At 45.6% G+C, this 22,606-nt stretch overlaps 1 protein-coding gene across 4 annotated transcripts in view; it reads right to left on the bottom strand.

Annotated features, from left to right (window-relative positions):
* The window catches only part of agbl2 (AGBL carboxypeptidase 2), a 279,928-nt gene that overhangs the window by 69,822 nt on the left and 187,500 nt on the right, over positions 1–22,606 (bottom strand). For all 4 annotated transcript variants that reach the window (XM_068045898.1, XM_068045900.1, XM_068045901.1 and 1 more), the window contains exons 10-11: positions 10,849–10,949; positions 9,363–9,493 (exon numbers count right to left, since the gene is read on the bottom strand). In XM_068045898.1, coding sequence (XP_067901999.1) covers positions 9,363–9,493; positions 10,849–10,949 — 232 coding nt within the window. The remainder of the gene's footprint in view (positions 1–9,362; positions 9,494–10,848; positions 10,950–22,606) is intronic.

The following is a 22,606-nucleotide window of genomic DNA, read 5'->3' as shown; positions in this document are numbered from 1 at the left end:
TGCCTCCTTCTTTGCCATAATGACTCTGACTCTAAAGCTGAGCTCAACCCCATGGTCAGATATATCGACATTAATACACATTCAGTGGTCAAATGTCCTCTCCCAGCTTGAGGGATGCTGAGGTCAATCATCATGCTGTAGTTGTTGACCACACTGATATCTACTACCTCAACACAGAGATACATCACAACATGTCCAATACAGAAAATCAGCTGCTTCCAGTCTGACCCTCATCACCAGCACAAAATCTTCTCAGATCAGAGGGCTTTCTTTAGGGTCTTTACTCAAGATATTTTGATTGGTTTCAGTATCTGAGACTCCAGCCTTAGCTAAGCCCTTGCTCCCTATGACCCAGCGTGTACTCCATATCTAGGTCATGTGTGGTGAGCCCAGGAGGCAAACAAAAAGCTCTCACCACTGCATTTTGTCTCACTGGTCATGTCGGACACTCTCCCTGACTTCAGCAGGTGATGTGCTGTAAGCTGCCAAACAGAATTACTAAACAGTGAACAGAAAAGTTAACAGAGTAATGGTGTACTGGAAATTTAAACCGTTACAGGCTTAATTATTCCTCATCAGAAGATAGGAAGTAACAAAACAGTCACAACTGCTGCAAGGTAAAGCAGATTGGCCCTTGGGCTCCTCTCTATGGGGCTTTTAGTTCTCAGCAGCTGTGGATTCCCTCTGCCCAACTCATCTCTTTCCAATGGCTTCAGACAGACTATTCAATACAGGCTGAAAAATACTTTTAAAAAATGACCAAGGCAAACAAATTGAAATATGTACCCCTCAAAATCAAAGAGTGGCCAAACAAACATGTCAGGATTGCAAATCCAAAGTGGGTGCCTGACAATTTATTATTGGGCTTGCAATGTATCTGAGGCACCCGATGTACACAGTACAGGCTGTTAAATCACCGAGTAGATTGTATTTAGGTTCAGATGCCAGAGATAAATCAACCTGCTGATTTTATTAATATCAATAGAAAGTACACAAAGGCTATGCATCTAAATACTTGCTTGTAGGGTATCCCTCAGCTCTGCCTTCAAGTAACAACTCAAGGCAAGTTCTTAGCACAGAATACCAAGGAATTATTGAAAATAAGCTTGCGCAAACAATATGGATAATGTCAGATGACTTGCTCTAAACTTATCATGTCATGTGATCTTTAAGTGTCACATGCTACTACACCAGTAGATGGCAAAGTCCCACCACATTCTCACTGGGTTATGGGCTTTGTGATAAGATAAACTTGCATAGTTATAAACATTCCACCTGAACACAATGATAACAGCTGAAACATAGGTATGTTGAGGATGGAATCTGGCTTCATACCAGCTGTTTTTTGGGTGCTACGAGTCTTGGATTTCAAAATGGCGCCACGATGCACGTGCACACTTCTGACATGAAGCACAACGGGAATGCCAACTTGGTAAAGGGGTTAGCATATGTACACTTAACATCCATAAGCAGTATATCGAGTAGGCAGATCATGACACACTGATTTGACACCAGTGCTGCCATTTTGGAGCTCCATTCTCTCTTAACCTTGCATAGCTGAACACGACTTTAAGTAGCATGAAGGATTCTCCGCCAGCCCAACCCCCCCTCCGCCCAATTTAAAGGAATTGTCAACTACTTACAGTTTCATGTGGCAGGTACTGAAAGAGTTTTTGCTGACTCCAAGACTTTTGCACAGACCAGTTGCTTTCAGACATGGGTGCACAGCTAGGCCTTCCTCTTTGCATTGAGCATGACTGGGAGATTGAAGAGAGGCCATGTAGAGCAGGACAATCTGCTGGAAGAGGGAGGAAGACCAGGGGGTGGTGGTGACTGGCTCTCAGCTGGAGGTCATATCTATCCACTTGTGTTCAGGGAGCAATTCTCTCACCCAAACCTCAAGACGACTTCTGCACTGCACTAAGGAGGTCACAAAGAAATCAGCCAACTGCTGCAGCCACAATTGCAACCTCAGAGCAGGGTAAGGAATGCATTGGTTGTAACTGTTAAGGGTAACTGTGTCAATGAACGTTTATGCATCTTCCAGGCTGGTGCGAGAGATATTAGCAACATCTTGTAATTTGCAGTGCACTGCTGTATAAGGGAGGTCACTGAGACTCTCTGTTCAAAGACAGGCAGCTTCAACTCACTCCCTCTTGCCAGAAAAAACAGGCAGAGCGAGCACAGGGGTGGCACAGTGGCGCAGTGGTTAGCACCGCAGCCTCACAGCTCCAGGGACCCGGGTTCAATTCTGGGTACTGCCTGTGCGGAGTTTGCAAGTTCTCCCTGTGACCGCGTGGGTTTTTGCCGGATGCTCTGGTTTCCTCCCACTGCCAAAGACTTGCAGGTGATAGGTAAATTGGCCATTGTAAACTGCCCCAAGTGTAGGTAGGTGGTAGGGAATATGGGATTACTGCAAGGTTAGTATAAATGGGTGGTCGGCACAGCCTCGGTGGGCCGAAGGGCCTGTTTCAGTGCTGTATTACTAAATAAATAAAAAGAGTTTGTGAGGACTGCAGGCTTCCCCATGGAGCAGGGCACCACTGACTGCACATGCTTTGCGTGAGCCTTATGCCAACTCTGCCATGTACCTGAACTAAAAGGGATTCCACGCTCTCATTGTCCGCTGGTGTGTGAGAATCATGCAGGTTATTGCCCGGTATCCTGGCAGTAGTCACGATACCTTCATTCTGCGGCAATCCGCTGTGCCAGCTGTATTTCAGCCACCCACAACAAACTGAAAGGTGGCTACTGGGCTATTGGGTGACTCCACTTGTCGCCCACCCATATGTGCGCAGCCTGCATACGATGAAAGCCATGTAGAGGTTGTCCTGCTCTACATGGTCTCTCTTCATTGTCCCAGTCATGCTCAATGCAAAGAGGAAGGCCTAGTTGTGAACCCATGTCTGAGAGCAACTGGTCTGTGCAGAAGTCTTGGAGTCAGCAAAAACTCTTTCAACACCTGCCACATGTAACTGTAAGTAGTTGACGATTCCTTTAAATAGGACTGATGGGCGGAGGGGGCGGTGCAGGGATGTGGTGGAGAATCCTTCATGCTATTTAAAGTCCTGTTCAGCTATGCAAGGTTAAGAGAGGGTGGAGCTCCAAAATGGCAGCACTGGTGTCAAATCAGAGTGTCATGATCTGCTTACTCTACATACTGCTGGCGGATGTTAAGTGTAAGTATGCTAACCCCTTTATCAAGATGGCACAAGAAATCTGATGGAGCAGACCACTGATGTCCTGAAACAACAATTCAGCTGCCCGGGCTGCTCTGGAGGAGCCCTGCAGTACTTGTCTCAAGATTTATTCATGGTAGTATGCTGCATTCGACACAACCTTGCCATCGTGAGAGAACAGCCCTTGCCACTACCTAGCAGGTGAGAAGCTGAGGAAGAGGATGAGGAGGAAGATGAGAAACAGGAAGATGAGGAAGGGATAATCCAACCTAGATAGGTCGTTTCTGCCCAGGATTAATTCAGGAGAAATACCAGTAACCTCAACCCCAATTCCCCATTCGCCACCAAAACATTCCGGTCTCAGCGTCTTCTTCACAAACAGGCTTGGAAGTTTCTCTAACACCACACCGTCCCTCTCTTGCTGACCATCACATCGTTCTCTTGGCCACAATACAAAAATAAAAGACAACACAAAATACACATTTCAAACCAAATTTATATAAATCAATACATGCCATAATGCATACAGAACTAAACTAATCACTCTTGTGTATTCACTATGTGCCTGCTTTGTGTGTACCTTTGCCTGCCCTCACGCTCCTACACTGTGCTACCCCAGTGGCTGCAGCATGGCTGGTGGAAGGCTGCTGACTTTCAGTGGGGGAGACTGCAGATAGCCTTGCAGGATGCCCTTGAGCAGCTCTGGCCCTAGAAGACCCCACTTCAGATAGCACCATACTGATATAGGCTGGGCTGACCGACTGACAAGCAACAGCAAGGGCACTGGTAGAGTGGCAGTGGTGGGAGAACAAATGCTGTCACTCTGAGAGAAAACAGCTCCATGGAGCTGATGCCACAGCAATCTTAGCAATGTGCAGGAGGACAGATTGCTGGACTGCTGTGACAGCTTGCAAGCCCCTTTGAGCACTGATAGCCACAGCCATGATGGCAGCAATCTGAGCTCCCACTGCAACACACAGATATTTGAATGACTGCTGTTTGTGCTGCAATGGAAACTGAAACATTGGCCATCAGATGCTGCATCAGGGTTGTGTTGATGGAGTTGGCCACCACTTCCATGCTGGAAAGGATGGGCTTCAGGTTCTCCACAAAGCCCTGGGCCAAGCTGGTGTTAGACTCCTCCATGCTCCTTGATGTAGAACGCAGGCTCTCTGGCAGATTCCCAATGCACCAAGCATTTGGCGTGCACGTCCATCAGCCTTCTTCTGTAGTTTTTGGAACGCACGGCCTATATACCTAGCATCACACTGGCATTGAAATTCACATGTCACATTACTCATTTGTGTGATAGGCAGGATGTCTTTTTGGCTTGACAGCAGCATCCTGTTAGTGGCTAACACAACATGTGTTGCTACTGCATAGCAGCAGCGTGAAACAGCTAGCTTCATCTGTTGCTCAACTTTTTTTGGGACTCATTTCCCAGGGCAATGTGAGGTAGACTGTGCACTTTTCAGATGATGGCCTTAGGTCCATTCATAAGTTTGCGCAATATACAGTGAGAGATGATCTGAACAGGGTAGCCATTGTCATGCAGGATGTCTTTGATTGGCAGATCATATTAAACAACATGTTCCTTCCGTTGTTCGCAACGGGCAAGGTACAGGCCGTACCCAACCAGCCCGTGCTTGCAAAACTCAAAACACAGTGTCCAACATTAGATATGATTCCGCGATTGGACAGCATTTGCTAAATAATCCTCAGTGTGCTAAGAATTACGCTGACAACCAATTTAAGATGTCAGTCAGGCTCACAGTGTGGCACATTTGTGTGTATTGGAAGCTACATATATTAATACACAGGGCCCTGTTCTTTGCAGACAGAAAGAACATGTACACACATTGCGCCTGATTCAGCTAAACAAAATAAGTGAGAGCCATTCGCCGGTTTATTCCTCAGAGCAATGCCTTGACCAATCAGTGTTAAGCTGCCTGGTTTAAATTTCAAACAAAGCTTGGCAGTTAACTGTCAGTCACCGTAAACTGGTGCATTCTGCATGGCAACACCTCTACCAGAGTCCACTTACCAACCAATCAGCACTCTCTTCTCAGATAGTATAAATTTGTTGCTTCCCTTACATTGGTATTCTTGCAAATTGTCCTGATGAGTGCAAGACAAAAAGCTTTGAGAAAATGTCTTTGTTTTCAGCAATACTAAAGGGACAGATGCTGCCAGACCTGCTGAGTATTTCCAGCATTTCTTGTTTTATTTCAGATTTCCAGCATCTGCAGTATTTTGCTTTTACTAAAGGGACAAGTGTAGGGTTGTGGTGAGAGGGGGTGGAAAAGTAAGAAGTGCATACTTACATCATCTACAGCTTGTAAGCTAGAAGAGAGTGTGGGATGAGGGCGAAGTGGGATAGATTGAGGATACCATCATTTTCAATCATTTCAGCCCTGTCCCTGGCTACAAGCAGCACAGTTTCCTGCATTGGGGTTAGAACATGCTTAGAGTTAGCCTGCACGTCTTAAGGTAAGATGCATGTGACTGCTGGTGAGATCATTTTGATTATTGAGCTGTGCAGCAATCAACAATGGCTGACCTTGGAAGAGAGCATGGGTCAAAGTTATCAGACACTGCACTGCAGGCTCTGGTGGAGACAGTGGAAAGGAACCGAGATATCTGCTGTATCCACAGCAGAGCCGATACATTTTGGACCGGCCTTTCCCCCTCTGCTTAGTTCCTGCAAGAAAGAGGGAAATGTGTCATAGAGTATCATGCAATATGTTTGAGTGATGAGGCTGTTGTGGTTGAATAACTGGAAGTATGTGAAAGGTGTGAGACTTGCAACAGTGCTAAGTGAGTGAATATGAGTCATAGAGAGATACAGCACCGAAACAGGCCCTTTGGCCCATTGAGTTCACGCCAACCATCAACCATCCATTTATACTAATCCTACATTAATCCAATTTTTCCCTCTCACATCCCCATCTTCCCTCAATTTTCCTACCACCTACCTACACTAGGGACAACTTTTTATTTACAATGGCCAATTTATTTATCATCCTGCAAGTCTTTAGCGCATGGGAGGAAACCTGAGCACCCCGAAGAAACCCACACAGTCACAGGGAGAACTTGCAAACACTGCACAGACAGTACCCAGAACCGAACTAGGTCACTGGAGCTGTGAAGCTGTAGTGCTAACTACTGTGCCGTCCATGAGATAGAGTATATGAATGTTAGGTATGAATCCTAATTGATAGGGATTGTTGGTGGAAGATTGATGGTGGTGTGGTGAAGCTCTTTTTTTATTCGTTCTGCGGATGTGGGCATCGCTGGCTAGGCCATCATTTATTGCCCTTGAGAAGCTGTTGGTGAGCTGCCTTCTTGAACCGCTGCCATCCATGCGGGGTAGGTATACCCACAGTGCTGTTCGAAAAGGAGCTCCAGGATTTTGACCCGCGACAGTGAAGGAGCAGCGATATAGTTCCAAGTCAGGATGGTGTGTGACTTGGAGGGGAACTTGCAGGTGGTGGTGTTCCCATGCATGTGCTGCCCTTGTCCTTCTAGGTGTTAGAGGTCGTGGGTTTGGAAGGTGCTGTCTAAGGAGCCTTGGTGAGTTGCTGCAGTGCATCTTGTAGATGGTACACACTGCTGCCACTGTGCGTCGGCGGTGGAGGGAGTGAATGTTTGTTGATGGGGTGCTAATCAAGCGGGCTGCTTTGTCCTGGATGGTGTCATGCTTATTGAGTGTTGTTGGAGCTTCACCCATCCAGGCAAGTGGCGAGTATTCCAACACACTCCTGACTTGTGCTTTGTAGATGGTGGACAGGCTTTGGGGAGTCAGATGAGTTACTCGCTGCAGAATTCCTAGCCTCTGACCTGCTCTTGTAGCCACAGTCTTTATATGGCTACTCCAGTTCAGTTTCTGGTCAATGGTAATCCCTAGGATGTTGATAGTGGGGGATTCAGCAATGGTAATGCCATTGAATGTCAAGTAGATGGTTAGATTCTATCTTGTTGGAGATGGTCATTGCCTGGCACTTGTGTGGCGCAAATGTTACTTGCCACTTATCAGTCCAAGCCTGGATGTTGTTCAGGTCTTGCTACATTTCTACACGGACTGCTTCAATATCTGAGGAGTTGCAAATGCTGCAGAACATTGTGCAATCATCAACAAACATCCCCACTTCTGACCTTATGATGGAGGGAGGGTCATTGATGAAACAGCTGAAGATGGTTGGGCCTAGGACACTACCCTGAGGAACCCGTTGGCTCGAAATCAGCTATAATCCTAATACAAACTCTTTGATGCTTCTTATATTGCATTAACCTGACACCTCCTGTTCACTTAGCATGACCTAATCTAAACCATGTGTCAGCCTTCACCACACAGAATACACTCTCAACACAAAGCTAGTAATACTGACTTCCTGTGATATTATACACTATCCGACATGGATGAGCTGCACAAAGGGGGCTGGGAGCCTGCACATAAATGGAGTTCTACAGTTTTCCTCAGGCAGGGAGAGGAAAGTCAACCAGAGTTTCTGTTTCTGAACGTATGTGTGTTTGTCTGAGCACAGAATCAGGCTTGGCTGTGACAGCTCCTGCAGTTGAATAGCCTGCTAGCATTCACCCCCAAAGTTCCTGCATGGGGAATGGAGACCTGGGCCAGGCACCAGAGGTAGACCAGTGTCTCTGCATAAGGTCCATTGGTATGGTGTATGGCAAAAATCATTGCCATTCCAAAACCCAGAAAAGATCTGACACTGGCGGCCAGCTACCGACCGATTTCACTACTCTGTGTGCTTTAAGATCTTTGTGCGTCTTATCCTGCAGTGCACATCCCCCAAAGTAGAGACCATCCTTAATGTTGACCAAGCTGGTTTCCATAAGGGGCGCAGCACATGTGATCAAGTTCTGGCACTCACCACCTATATTGAACATGGCTTCCGAAAGAACCTGTCTGGCATAGGTCATCACACCACATCTTGTTTATAGTCAGTTGAATGCAACAATGCGCATCATAACTGGAACCCTCTGCTCAATACCTCTCCCCTGGCTTCCTGTCCTCGCAAACATCACTTGCCCACACATCTGCCAACTGACGAAAACCCACAAGCTGGTTGAAACCATCCGTGCTGCACCTCACTTACCACTCCATAACGACATGTTCAATTCACCTACTGTCTGCCTTCTATCTCAGTGCCCCATATGAAGCAACCTTCCTGACCAAGATCCCCCAGCAGACATCCTTTGGATGAAGGAATGGGAAATACGGCAAGTCACTAACAAGTTCCTCGTGACAAACCCCATTTGTCGAATGGCAGGTTTTGAACTACCATGATGAGACTGGTCCTTGCTAAACAGATTCAGGACAAGCCTGGGCCCCTGCGCTGCCAACCTCCACCAATGGGGCCTCAGTACAAACCCCTTATGCATTTGTGGAGAGTCAGAAACAATGCTGCACATTACCGAGGAGTGTCCCCGCTACAGACTAAGGGGACTAATCGCCTTAAATTCAGCAAATGAGGAGGCTATCGCTTGGCTCTGGGAATTTATATTTGCTACATAAATAAATTGGGCCACCAATTTGTGGTTGAGTTAGCAGGTACACAGTGCGCTGGGTGGAAACGAGCAACATACCAGCCACTTGGAACATGTACTGAAGGGAGGCTGCCTGTCAAAAAATAAAACCAGATCCTGGAATTCTTCCCTCCCCCACCCCTGCCCTGTCCACTGCCCCCCACCCTCCTACCCTTGGCCCTCACCCAGTGCTGGAAAAGAACCCAGTGTTGAAAAGGATAGCGGCAGTCCTTTAGTAGCTGATAGTACCTGGTGTGCCACCAGCCACATTCGTGGAGCATCAGATAATTACATTAATGAGCCAAGCTTGCATTATTCAGAGGGTCAGTCCTTAAGTGAGCATGTGCATGGAGTGTCTGGATAGGGCAAACACTGGTTCTGTAGTGGGGGAGGGGGCTGTATTATTGATCCCACATACATATAATGCCCACAGTCCGCCTGAAGCTGAATTGAATAGCTTGGCCCCTCTCAGATATCTAGCCAATGTAGCTGGGGTTTTTGTAAACTGAGCCAGTTTCTGCGTGTAGTCCTAAAGGTACCAGGATAGGAAGCCAGTATCATCACACATCACAGGCATAATTGTGCCATTTTCTTTGTTAAATTCAGCACTCTATGCTTTTTGATTAGTGTTCCTACCTGGACTCTAAGTCTGATATAGACAGGTCACTCAGTGTCACGTCTGAATTATACTCGCGGCCCAACTTTTCCAGCCGTAGAAGGAACTCCCTGCGTAGAGCTGCACGCACTTCTGTCAGACATTGCTCAAACTGAAGGATAGGAGAGTGAGAGAGAGATACAAAGTCAATAGGAATCAAACCAACATTTGTGTGTATTGTCATGCTAGGCCCCCACCTGCCAAGAATGAGGCACATCAATTTTGTCATGATTACTGATTTTTAACTGTTGTTGGAGCGAGGAAATGACTTGTTAAACAGATCAGCCGTGGCTGGAAAAAAACATTTACATACTAACAGACATTGAAGGTGAGGAAGCGCATTCCAGGGCCTGCTAAGAAGGATACAATCCACAAGGGCCAGGACTGGTTAGACCAGATGGTCATATGACCACCTGGCTGTTCTAGGGCTTTCTTTTGAACTGGCCACAGAGAGTTGGAAGTCAAGAGTGTCTGTTTGCTCCTGGACTGAGATCTCTCTCCTGTCTGCTCCCATCTTTTTCTCACAAGCCTCTGAATCCACTGAAGACACATGAACCCCAAGAGGGAAAAGTCTCCTACAGTGAACAAGGTTTAAGAAGAATACTGGGCTCCAACAAAAAAGCAAGATCAACCTGCAATCAAGGACTTTACAGTGAGCTCGAAGAACCGTAACAAAAACCCTTCAGATATTGCCTCAAACTCTTACACTTTATTTTTCTTCTGCTCCTTTCTTTCTCTATTTGCATGTGTGTATCGCGTATGTATGCTAGCATGGGCACATTATGTATCCATAGGTGCCAACTGAATTAGAGTTTAAGTTGAATAAATTTGAATTTTTCTTCTTTAAACCTAAGAAAGCCTGTTTGTGCTGGTTTATTTGCCTTACAATTTGAAAGCGGTGAACAAGGATTCACCAAGGGGGAGCTCAAAACACGGTGTGTTTAAAATTAAACTTTGTTACAGTAAGACCCGGTGAAGGCTGAAAGGGAACCCTAGATCTCTTTCTCACCTGGTCGTAACAGTATGAATAATCATGCCACATGTACTAGCATATGCACACTGGATACATGTCACATGTACCTACAAATACATGCTGAGTGCATAAGTACCTGTATATGCCTATGTGTATTGGATGCAGGTTAAATGTATTTGCATTTGTCACACACACTTGCTTGTGAACAATGGGTGCAGGTTACACATACTTTCACGTGGCCATGTACCTGCACATCACATACATATATCAACATGTGTTGGGTACAAGTCACATGAATCAATGCATATCACATGTTTAATGCTATTGCAGGTAGCCACATTTCTAATCACATGGGTTTAGAAATTGTGAACTTCAGTAAAAGCTGCACAGGCTGCACTTTGTCCAAAGCAGGAGGTGTTTGGTTTAGTTCAAACACTGTTGTATTTACAGCAGTCAGTCAGAGAGCTGGGGAACACTGAGCATAAGTTGCTAACCTTTGAGCGGTCAGGATCACAGAAATCAAGCAGCGTGTCACAGAAATGATAGCCTAGTGACTTGAGGTCCTCTGTGCTGAAGTGGGTGGCCCTGCGGTTGCCTGTATAAATGGATACAATTCACAGCATTCAGTAAAATGGCACAGCACAAGTTAGTTACTGTCAGTTCCCTCCACACATGCCCATTAATACGCCTCAGTTCCAACCTAAACAAAGAGGACTCACTCTTCCCCTCACCCAAACCAGAACAACAGGGCATGCTTCCATTCCCAAAAGTTTTCTATTTCATTCCTAAAAGTATTCTATTCCATTTCATGGGACACTAGCAGCAGTATTGGGACAGGAAGGAACTGTAACATTGGGATGGGCTCCACCCAAACCAGGAATGAACCACATTCCGAGTGGAAAGGATAAATCGGGTGGTCACAAAGACTTTAAACTAGTAAATAGGGGAAAGGGCTCAAGTGGAAAAGAACATATAATAGTTCATAAACAAACAAAAGCGAAGAGAGTAGAAATAACAGTCAGAAATTGTGCTTTAGGCAACTAAAAGATGGAAGTGATTAAACCAGGAGAGAGAAATAAGAAACGTTTAAGTAAACATTGGAACACGTACCTTCAGGAGCAGACAGCAGTCAGACCTGTGTGTGAGCACCTAGAACTGGGAACGGATAAATACAGTACCGGGCTCAGGGCCTTCAGGAGCGGACAGCAGTCGGACCTGTGTGTGAGTTGGCGCGTGCTGATGTAGTTTGAAAAAACATTCAAACAGTGACATCACAGGAAAGCTGCAAGGTGATTGGTTGGTGAATAACTGCTGTTAGGGAGTGTCAGTAAATAGCTGGGTTAGTAACTAAAGTAAAGAGAAAGGTAAGGTCTACATTTTTTTAATATAGTAAGTAGTGTTTTTTAGGGAATCAAGGCCTCTAGTGTAAATAATCTCTAATTTTTGAGTAATTTAAGGGAGTAAATTAAGGGTAAGTCATGGCAGGGCAGCTCGGCAGTGTGGAGTAGTCCTCCTGTGCAATGTCGGAAGTCAGGGACACTTCCAGTATCCAGGGCAAACACGGGTGCAGGAAGTGACTCCAGCTGCATCTACTCGAAATCTGCGTTTCAGATCTGGAGCGGTAGCTGGGACACTGGAGCATCCGTGAGGCTGAGATCATCGTGGATAGTATGTACAGGGAGGTGGTCACACTGCAGGTAAAGACTGTTCAGACAGAAAGGGAATGGGTGACCGCCAGGCAGAGTAGAAGAACTAGGCAGGTAGTGCAGGAGTCCCCTGGGTCCATCTCCCTATCTAACAGATTTTCCACTTTGAATACTGTTGGGGGAGATGGCTTCTCAGGGGAATGCAACAAGAGCCAGGTCTGTGGCACCACGGGTGGCTCAGCTGCACAGGAGGGGAGGAAAAGGGGTAGAAGAGCTATAGTGATAGGGGATTCTATCATAAGGGATACAGATAGGTGTTTCTGTGGCAGCAAACGTGACTCCAGGATGGTATGTTGCCTCCCTGGTGCTCGGGTCAAGGATGTCATGGAGCGGCTGCAGGACCTTCTGAAGGGGGAGGGTGAACAGTCAGAGTTCATGGTTTACATTGGTATCAATGACATAGGTAGAAAGAGGGATGAGGTCCTGCAACAAGAATTTAGAGAGCCAAGTAACAGATTAAAAAGCAGGACCTCAAAGATTGTAATCTCAAGATTACTCCCGGTGCCATGTGTTAGTGAGTACAGGAATAGGATAGAGCAGATGAATGCAAGACTGAAGACATGGTGCAGGAGGGAAGGCTTTAGTTTCCTGGATCACTGGATCTGTTTCTGTACAAGTTGGACGGGTTTTACTTGAACCGGACCAACATCCTTGCAGAGAGGTTTGCTAGTGCTGTTGTGGGGGGGGGGGGGGGGGGGGGGGTTTAAACTAATTTGGCAGGGGGGAGGGATACAGAGTGGAGGTACAGTCGGGGGTGATGCACAGCCAAATATAGAAGAGAAACTAAGTCAGTCTGGAAGGCAGAGCAAATATAGACCTTTTAAGGCATAAGTGAATAATGCAAGGCTGGATTGCAACTATTTTAATGCAAGGAGTCTTACTAGCAAGGCAGATGAATGGAAGGATAAAAACAAGAAATGCTGGAAATACTCAGCAGTTCTGCAGCATCTGTGCAGAGAGAAGCAGAGTTAATGTTTCAGGTCAGAGACCCTTCTTCAGAACTGACAAATATTAGAAATGTAAAAGGTTTTAAGCAAGTAAAGCGGGGGTGGGGCAAGAGATAACAAAGGTGAAGGTGTTGGTAGGACAGTGTCACAGAGAATAACTGACCAGAAGGTCATGGAACAAAGGCGAACGGTATGTTGATGGTGTGTGGAAAGATAAAGTGTTAGTACAGAGAGGGTGTGAATGACTGTAAAGCACAGAGTACTCCAAGCACAAATATAAAAAAACACATTAAAAAAAACAAAACAGAGGGTAAGCACAGTGGAAACAAACTAAACAAACTGAAAAACCGAAAATAAAATAACCAAATAAAAAAGGAAAAGAAAAAATAACGAAGCATAAAAAAGGGGGACCCGTCATGCTCTGAAATTATTGAACTCATTGTTCAGTCCGGCAGGCTGTAGTGTGCCTAATCGGTAAATGAGATGCTGTTCCTCGAGCTTGCGTTGATGTTCACTGGAACACTGCAGCAATCCCAGGACAGAGATGTGAGCATGAGAGCACGGGGATGTGTTGAAATAGCAAGCAACCGGGAGCTCGGGGTCCTGCTTGCGGACTGAGTGGAGGTGTTCCGCAAAGCGGTCACCCAGTCTGCGTTTGGTCTCACCAATGTGGAGGAGACCACATTGTGAGCAGCGAATACAGTCTACTACATTGAAAGAAGTACAAGTAAATCGCTGCTTCACCTGAAAGGAGTGTTTGGGGCCTTGGATAGTGAGGAGAGAGGAGGTAAATGGGCAGGTATTATACCTCCTGCAATTGCAGGGGAAGGTGCTGTGAGAAGGGGACGAGGTGGTGGGGGTAATGGAGGAGTGGACCAGGGTGTCGCGGAGGGAACGATCTCTTCGGAATGCTGACAGGGGAAGGGAGGGGAAGATGCCTTTGGTAGTGGCATCACATTGGATGTGGCGGAAGATGATCCTTTGGATCTGGAGGCTGGTGCGGTGGAAAGTGAGGACAAGGGCAACCTTGTCATGGTTCTGGGAGGGAGGGGAAGGGGTGAGGGTACAAGTGCGGGAAATGGGCCGGACACAGTTGAGGGCCCAGTCAACCACAGTGGGGGGGGAATCTTCGGTTGAGGAAAAAGGAAGACATATCGGAAGCACTGTCGTGGAAGGTAGCATCATCAGAGCAGATGCGTTGGAGACGGAGAAATTGGGAGAATGGAATTGAGTCCTTACAGGAGGTAGGGTGTGAAGAAGTGTCGTCGAGGTAGCTTTGGGAGTCGGTGGGATTATAATGAATATTAGTAGAGAGCCTATCCCCAGAGATGGAGATAGAGAAGTCCAGGAAGGGAAGGGAAGTGTCAGAGATGGACCATGTGAAGGTGAGAGAAGGGTGGAAATTAGAAGCAAAGTTAATAAAGTTTTCTAGTTTGGGACGGGAGCAGGAATTGGCACCGATACAGTCATCAATGTACCGGAAAAAGATTTGGGGGAGGGGGCCTGAGTAGGACTGGAACAAGGAATGTTCGACATATCCCACAAACGACAGGCATAACTGGGACCCATGCGGGAACCCATAGCAACACCTTTTATTTGAAGTGAGTGGAGTTGAAGGAGAAGTTGTTCAATGTGAGAACAAGTTCAGCCAGGCGGAGGAAGGTGGTGGTGGATGGGGACTGGTTGGGCCTCTGTTCGAGGAAGAAGCAGAGAGCCCTCAAACCGTCCTGGTGGGGGATGGAGGTGTAGAGAGATTGGACGTCCATAGTGTTGAACTGAGGACGTTGATTAACACATGGGAATATGATATTATTGCTATCAGAGACATGGTTGAGGGAGGGGCAGGACTGGCAGCTTAATATTCCAGGGTATAGAATCTTCAGGTGTGATGGGGGTGGGGGTGTGTAAAAGAGGAGGTGGCATTGCACTGTTGATCAAGGAGTCAATTACTGCAGTAGGGAGGGATGATATCTTAGAAGGTTTCTCAAATGAGGCCATATGGGTAGAACTTAAAAATAAAAAGAGGGCAATCACTTGGCCGGGAGTGTACTACAGGCCTCCAAACAGCCAGGGAGAGATAGAGGAGCAGATGTGTAGGCGAATCTCAGAGAGGTGTAAAAATAATAGGGTAATAATAGTAGAAGATTTCAACTTCCCCAATATTAACTGGGATAGTCTTAGTGCAAAAGGCTTAAAGGGAGCAGATTTCCTAAAGTGCATCCAGGAGAGCTTTTTGAGCCAGCACGTAGAAAGTCCTACAAAAGGGGCGGTACTGGACCTAATCTTCAGGAATGAAGCCAGACAAGTAGTAGTTGGGGTGGCACAATGGTTAGCACTGCAGCCTCGCAGCTCCAGTGACCTGGGTTCAGTTCTGGGTACTACCTGTACGGAATTTGCAAGTTCTCCCTATGACTGTGTGGGTTTCTGCCAGGTGCTCTGGTTTCCTCCCACAGCCAAAGACTTACAGGTTAATAGGTCAATTGGCCATTATAAGTTGCCCCTAGTGTGGGGATGTGGTAGGGAATGTAGGATTAGTATAAATGGGTGGCTGATGGTCAGCATAGACTCGATGGGCCAAAGTGCCTGTTTCAGTGTTGTATCTCTCTAAGTGTCAGTGGGGGAACATTTTGGGAATAGTGATCATAACGCTGTAAGATTTAAGGTAGTTATTGAAAAGGACAAAGATGGACTGGAAATAAAGGTACAGAATTGGGGGAAGGCTGATTTCAATATGAAAAAACAGGATCTGGCCAAAGTGGACTGGGAGCAGCTACTTGAGGGAAAGTCTACATCAGACCAGTGGTAGTCATTCAAAAAGGAAATAGTGAGAGCTCAGAGCCAACATGTTCCCGTAAAGGTGAACGGTAGGACCAACAAGTCCAGGGAACCCTGGATGTCAAGGGATATAGAGGATTGGATCAGGAAAACAAAGGAGGCTTATGGCAGATTCAGAGGGCTGAAAACAGCGGAGGTCCTAGAGGAGTATAGAAAATGTAGGGAGGTACTTAAAAAAAGTAATTAGGAGAGTGAAGAAGGGGCATGAAAAAACACTGGCGGGCAAGATAAGGGAAAATCCCAAAGCGTTTTATAAGTATAGTAATTGCAAGAGGATAACCAGGGAAAGAGCAGGGACCAAAGTGGCAATCTGTGTGTGGAGCCGGAGGAGGTAGATGAGGTTTTAAATGATTACTTTTCATCTGTGTTCACTATGGACAAGGGCAACGTAGGTGTAGCGATCAGGGAGGGGGATTGTGATATACTTGAAGAAATTAACATTGAAAGCGAGGAGGTAATAGCAGTTTTAGTGGGCTTAAAAGTGGATAAATCCCCTGGCGAGATGTATCCCAGGCTGTTATGTGAGGCAAGGGAGGAGATAGCAGAGGCTCTGACACAAATTTTCAAATCCTCTCTGGCCACAGGAGAAGTGCCAGAGGACTGGAGGACAGCGAATGTGGTACCATTATTCAAGAAGGGTAACAGGGATAAACCAGATAATTACAGGCCAGTGAGTCTAACATCAGTGGTAGGGAAAATATTGGAAAAAATTCTGAGGGACAGGATTAATCTTCACTTGGAGAGGCAGGGATTAATCAAGGATAGTCAGCATAGCTTTTTCAAGGGAAGATCATGTCTAACAAATTTGATAATTTGGATCCAGGGCAATTTGGCAAATTGGATCCAAAATTGGCTTAGTGGCAGGAGGCAGAGGGTAATGGTCGAGGGTTGTTTTTGCGAGTGGAAGCCTGTAACCAGTGGTGTACCGCAGGGATCGGTGCAGGGACCCTTGCTGTTTGTAGTGTACATTAATGATTTAGATGTGAATATAGGAGGTATGATCAGTAAGTTTGCAGATGGGCAGCACAGTGGCCCAGTGGTTAGCACTGCAGTCTCACAGCTCCAGCGACCCAGGTTCAGTTCTGGGTACTGCCTGTACGGAGCTTGCAAGTTCTTCCTGTGCCCGCATGGGTTTCCGTCGGGTGCTCCGGTTTTCTCCCACAGCCAAAGACTTGCAGGCTGATAGGTTAATTGGCCATTGTAAATTGCCCCTAGTGTAGATAGGTGGTAGGAGAATGGTGGGGATGTGGTAGAGAATATGGGGTTAATGTAGGATTAGTATAAATGGGTGGTTGTTGGTCGGCACAGACTCGGTGGGCTGAAGGGCCTGTTTCAGTGCTGTATCTATAAATAAATTAAAAATAAATAAATGACATGAAATTTGGTGGTGCCATAAATAGCAAGGAGGAAAGCCTTAGATTACAGGATGATATAGATGGGCTGGTAAGATGGGCAGAGCAGAAACAAATGGAATTTAATTCTGAGAAGTGTGAGGTGATGCATTTTGGGAGGACTAACAAGGCAAGGCAAGGGAATATACAATGGATGGTAGGACCCTAGGAAGTACAGAGGGTCAGAGGGACCTTAGTGTACTTGTCCATAGATCACTGAAGGCAGCAGCACAGGTAGATACGGTGGTTAGGAAGGCATATGGGATACTTGCCTTTATTAACCGAGGCATAGAATATAAGAGCAGGGAGGTTATGATGGAACTGAATAAAATGCTAGTTAGGCCACAGCTGGAGTACTGTGTACAGTTCTGGTCACCACACTATAGGAAGGATGTGATTGCACTGGAGAGGGTGCAGAGGAGATTCACCAGGATGTTGCCTGGGCTGGAGCATTTCAGCTATGAAGAGAGACTGGATAGGCTAGGGTTGCTTTCTTTAGAGCAGAGAAGGCTGCGGGGGGGACCTGATTGAGGTATACAAAATTATGAGGGGGGTAGATAGGAAGAAACTTTTTCCCTTAGTGCAGATGTCAATAACCAGGGGGCATAGATTTAAGGTAAGGGCCAGGAGGTTTAGAGGTGATTTGAGGAAAAAAATTTTGCACTCAGTGGATGGTTGGAATCTGGAACACACTGCCTGAAGAGGTGGTAGAGGCAGGAACCCTCACAACATTTTAGAAGTGTTTAGATGAGCACTTGAAAAGCCATAGCATACAAGGCTACAGGCCAAGTGTTGGAAAATGAGATTAGAATAGATAGGTGTTTGATGGCTGGCAGGGACATGGTGGGCCGAAGGGCCTGTACCTGTGCTGTATAACTCTATGACTATAAAGGTTAGGGTGCGTTGCGCAAATAAGCATTCTTTCTACAAATGCACAGAGTACAAGGAACACATTGATTTAATTGCAGTAGCAAATTCAACTTGGAGGGTATGACATGGTAGCCATTACTGAAACATGGCTGAAAGATGGTCAGGACTGGAAACTAAATATGCCAGGTTATAAGGTCTACAGGAAAGGTAGGGAGAATGGTAGAGGTGGGAGGAGTAGCCTTAGTGATTAAGGATAAAACTACTTCAATGATAAGAGAGGATATAACAAGAGATAAGCAGACAGTGGAGACATTATGGGTAGAACTGAGAAATAGAAAAGGATTCAGGATTGTATTAAGAGTTGTTAGGCCCCTTGGTAGCAGCTGTGAAGTGGCAGAATGTATAAGTGCAGAGATTAGACAAGCATGTCGTAAAGGCAGAGTGGTTTAAATGGGGGATTTTAACTTTCATGTAAATTGAGACCACCACTTGTCAGAAAGGTGGTGAATTCCTTGAGCATGTTTGGGATAGTTTTCTGCAGCAAAATCTCCTAGAACCAACAAGGACGGTGGGGGTGGGAGTGGGGGGAGAGGTGCATGACATATTATATTTAGTAATGAACAATGAATTAGATTTAGTTATCAGCCAAACTGTGCATCAACATACATGTAATGCCAATCGTAACATGATCGAGTTCAACATTGTATTTGAAAGGTAGGAACGTGAAACAGCTACTAAAATTGTAGGTTTAGGTAAAGCTGAACGCAATGCAGAGACAGAGACTGTCCACAGTAAACTTTTTTTCATTAGTTTCATGGGATGTGGGCATCGCTGGCCAGGCCAGCCTTTATTGCCCAGTCCTAATTGCCCATGAGAAGGTGGTGCCTTCTTGAACTGCTGCTGTCCATGTGGGGTAGGTACACCCACAGTGCAGTGAGGAAGGGAGTTCTAGGATTTTGACCCAGCGACAGTGAAGGAACGGCGATATAGTTCCAAGTCAGGATGGTGTGTGACTTGGAGGGGAACTTGCTGGTGGTGGTGTTCCCATGCATCTGCTGCCCTTGTCCTTCTAGTTGGTAGAGGTCATGGGTTTAGAAGATACTGCCTGAGTAGCCTTGGTGCGTTGCTGCAGTGCATCTTGTAGATGGTACACACTGCTGCCACTGTGCGTCGGTGGTGGAGGGAGTGAATGTTTGTGAATGGGGTGCCAATCAAGCGGGCTGCTTTGTCCTGGATGGTGTCGAGCTTCTTGAGTGTTGTTGGAGCTGCACCCATCCAGGCAAGTGGAGAGTATTCCATCACACTCCTGACTTGTGCCTTGTATATTGTGGACAGGCTTTGGGGAGTCAGGAGGTAATATACTCGCCACAGAATTCCCAGCCTCTGACCTGCTCTTGTAGCCACGGTATTTATATGGCTACTCCAGTTCAGTTTCTGGTCAATGCTAACCCCCAGGATGTTGATAGTGGGGGATTCAGCGATGGTAATGCTGTTGAATGTCAAGGGGATGGACATTGCTGGGCACTTGTGTGGCGCGAATGTTACTTTCCACTTATCAGCCCAAGCCTGGATATTGTCCAGGTCTTGCCGCATTTCTACATGGACTGCTTCAGTATCTGAGGAGTTGTGAATGCTGCTGAACATTGTGCAATCATCTGCGAACATCCCCACTTCTGAGCTTATGATTGAAGGAAGGTCATTGATGAAGTAGCTGAAGATGGTTGGGCCTAGGACAATACTCTGAGGAACTCCTGCAGTGATGTCCTGGAGCTGAGATGATTGACCTCCAACATCCACAACCATCATCCTTTGTGCTAGGCACGATTCCAACCAGCAGAGAGTTTCCCCCGATTCCCATTGACTCCAGTTTTGCTAGGGCTCCTTGATGCCATACTTGGTCAAATGCTGCCTTGATGTCAAGGGCAGTCACTCCCACCTCACGTCTTGAGTTCAGCTCTTTTGTCCAAGTTTGAACCAAGGCTGTAATGAGGTCAGGAGCTGAGTGGCCCTGGCGGAACCCAAACTGAGCGTCACTGAGCATGTTATTGCTGAGCAAGTGCCGCTTGATAGCACTGTCCATCACTTTACTGATGATTGAGAGTAGGCTGATGGGGTGGTAATTGGCCGGGTTGGATTTGTCCTGCTTTTTGTGTACAGGACATACCTGGGCAATTTTCCACAATGTCAAGTAGATGCCAGTGTTGCAGCTGTACTGGAACAGCTTGGCTAGGGGCATGGCAAGTTCTGGAGCACAGGTCTTCAGTACTATTGCGGAATATTTTCAGGGCCCATAGCCTTAGCAGTATTCAGTATCTTCAGTCATTTCTTGATATCATATGCGGAGAGAATCTAGACAAATCTGTTAATGGGTGAAACAACAGATGATCAGTGGGAGGTGTTCAAAACAGAATTTAATGTGTTACAGAACCAGTTTATACCTCTGAGGGGCAAGAGTACTACTTGCCAAAAAAAAAAGCCACAGGAACTAAAGAGCTAAGAGGCAATGTAAAACTAAAAGAAAAAGCACACAAAATTGCAACAAAAAACACTGATCCTGGTAAATGGGAAAGACAAAAAGAACAGAAAAGCTGACAAAACAGATAGTAAAAACAACAAAAAGGAATGTGAAACTTGTAAGGGAAATCAAAATCAATGCAACGCATTTTTACAATTGTATTCGGAGAAAGAGTGTGATCAGGAGCAATCTGGACCCCTTAAAAACTGATAATGGTAATATTGTCAATAAAAATAAGGAAATGTCGGACATGCTGAATAATTACTCTGCCTCAGTATTTACAGTAGAGGAAGAGGTCAGCATGCCGGAAATACCAAGGAAACTAATATTGAATCAGAGTCAGGACTGACCAAAATTAACAAAAGCAAAATAACAGTAATGAAGAAAATAATGGCACTGGAGAGTGACAAAGCCCCAGGACCAGACGGTTTCCATCCCAGGGTTTTAAAGGAAGTAGTTGAGAACATTACAGATACCCTAACTATAATCTTCCAAAGTCCTCCCGATTCAGGAACCGTTCCTTTAGATTGGAAAATTGTGCATGCTGCTCTGCTATTTAAGAAAGGAGAGAGGGGGAAACCAGGGAATTATAGACCAGTTTACCTGACATATGTTGTCGGGAAATTACTAGAGTCTATAATTAAGGATGGAGAGACTGACCAGAGAGAACCAGCATGGATTTATAAAGGGAAGGTCAGGCCTGACCAATCTGACTGAATATTTAAGAAGAGGTGACTAAAGTAGTGGACAGAGAAATGTCTATGGATGTTATTTATGTCGACTTCCAGAAGACATTTGATAAAATCCCTCATAAGAGACCGTTGGCGAAAGTTGGAAGCAAATTATTGACCTGGTTCGGCAATTGGCTGAGAGGCAGGACACAGAGATTAGTGATAATGGGCAGTTACTCTCATTGGCAGGATGTGACTAGTGGTGTCCTGCAACAATCTGTGTTGGGGCCAAAACAATTAATCATATTTAGTAATGACTTAGATAATGAGATAGAAAGCCACATGTCTAAATTTGCTGATGACAAAGAGACAGGTGGCATTATAAGCAGTGTAGATGGAAGCAGAAATTTACAAAGAGATATTATTAGATTAAGTGAATGGGCAAAATTGTGGTAAATGGATTTCAGTGTAGGCAAAAAACTTTGGACCTAAAAATGATAGAACAAGGTACTTTCCAAATGGAGGGAAAGCTAAAATAGTTGGAGGTTCAAATGGACTTGGGGGTCCAGGTACACAGATCAGTAAAATGTCATGAACAGGTATAGAAAATAATCAAAAAGTCTAATGGAATGCTGGTCTTTATATCCAGAGGACTAGAATACAAGGGGGTAGAAGTCATGCTGCAGCTATACAAAGCTCTGATTAGACCACACCTGGAGTTGCTGTGAGCAGTTCTTGGCATCACATCTTAGGAAGGATATATTTAGCCTTGGAGGGAGTACAGTGTAGGTTTACCAGAATATACCAGGACTCCAAGGGTTAAATTACACAAACTAGGATTATATTCCCTTGAATTTAGAAGGTTAAGGGCTAATTTGATCAAAGTTTTTAAGATATTAAGGGGAACAGACAGAGAGAAACTAATTCCACTGGTTGGAGAATCTAAGGGTGTGAGATATAGGCTAACAGAGCCAGGCTTTTCAGCAGTGAAATTAGGAAACACTGCTAAACACAAAAGCTGGTAAAAGTGTGGAACTCTCTTCTGCAAATGGCAATTGATGCTAAATCAATTGTTCAGTTTGATTCTGAGACTTATTGATTTTTGTTAGCCAGATGTATTAAGGGATATTGGGGCAAAGATGGGAATATGGAGTTAGATTACAGATCAGCCACGATCTCAATGAATGGAAAACCAGACTAAACTGATAAATGGTAACTCCTGTTCCTAAATTCCTATGTTCTCTACTATTCCTCAGAGGTATCTCCACACCTCAAATTCTACCCTCTTGAGCATCCCAGATTTTGATTGCCCCAACA

Source organism: Heterodontus francisci, chromosome 14, assembly GCF_036365525.1.
Source record: "Heterodontus francisci isolate sHetFra1 chromosome 14, sHetFra1.hap1, whole genome shotgun sequence".
In the NCBI taxonomy this organism is placed as follows: Eukaryota; Metazoa; Chordata; class Chondrichthyes; order Heterodontiformes; family Heterodontidae; genus Heterodontus; species Heterodontus francisci.
The sequence above is the reverse complement of the archived record's forward strand: the minus strand, read 5'-3'. Positions and strand labels throughout refer to the sequence as shown.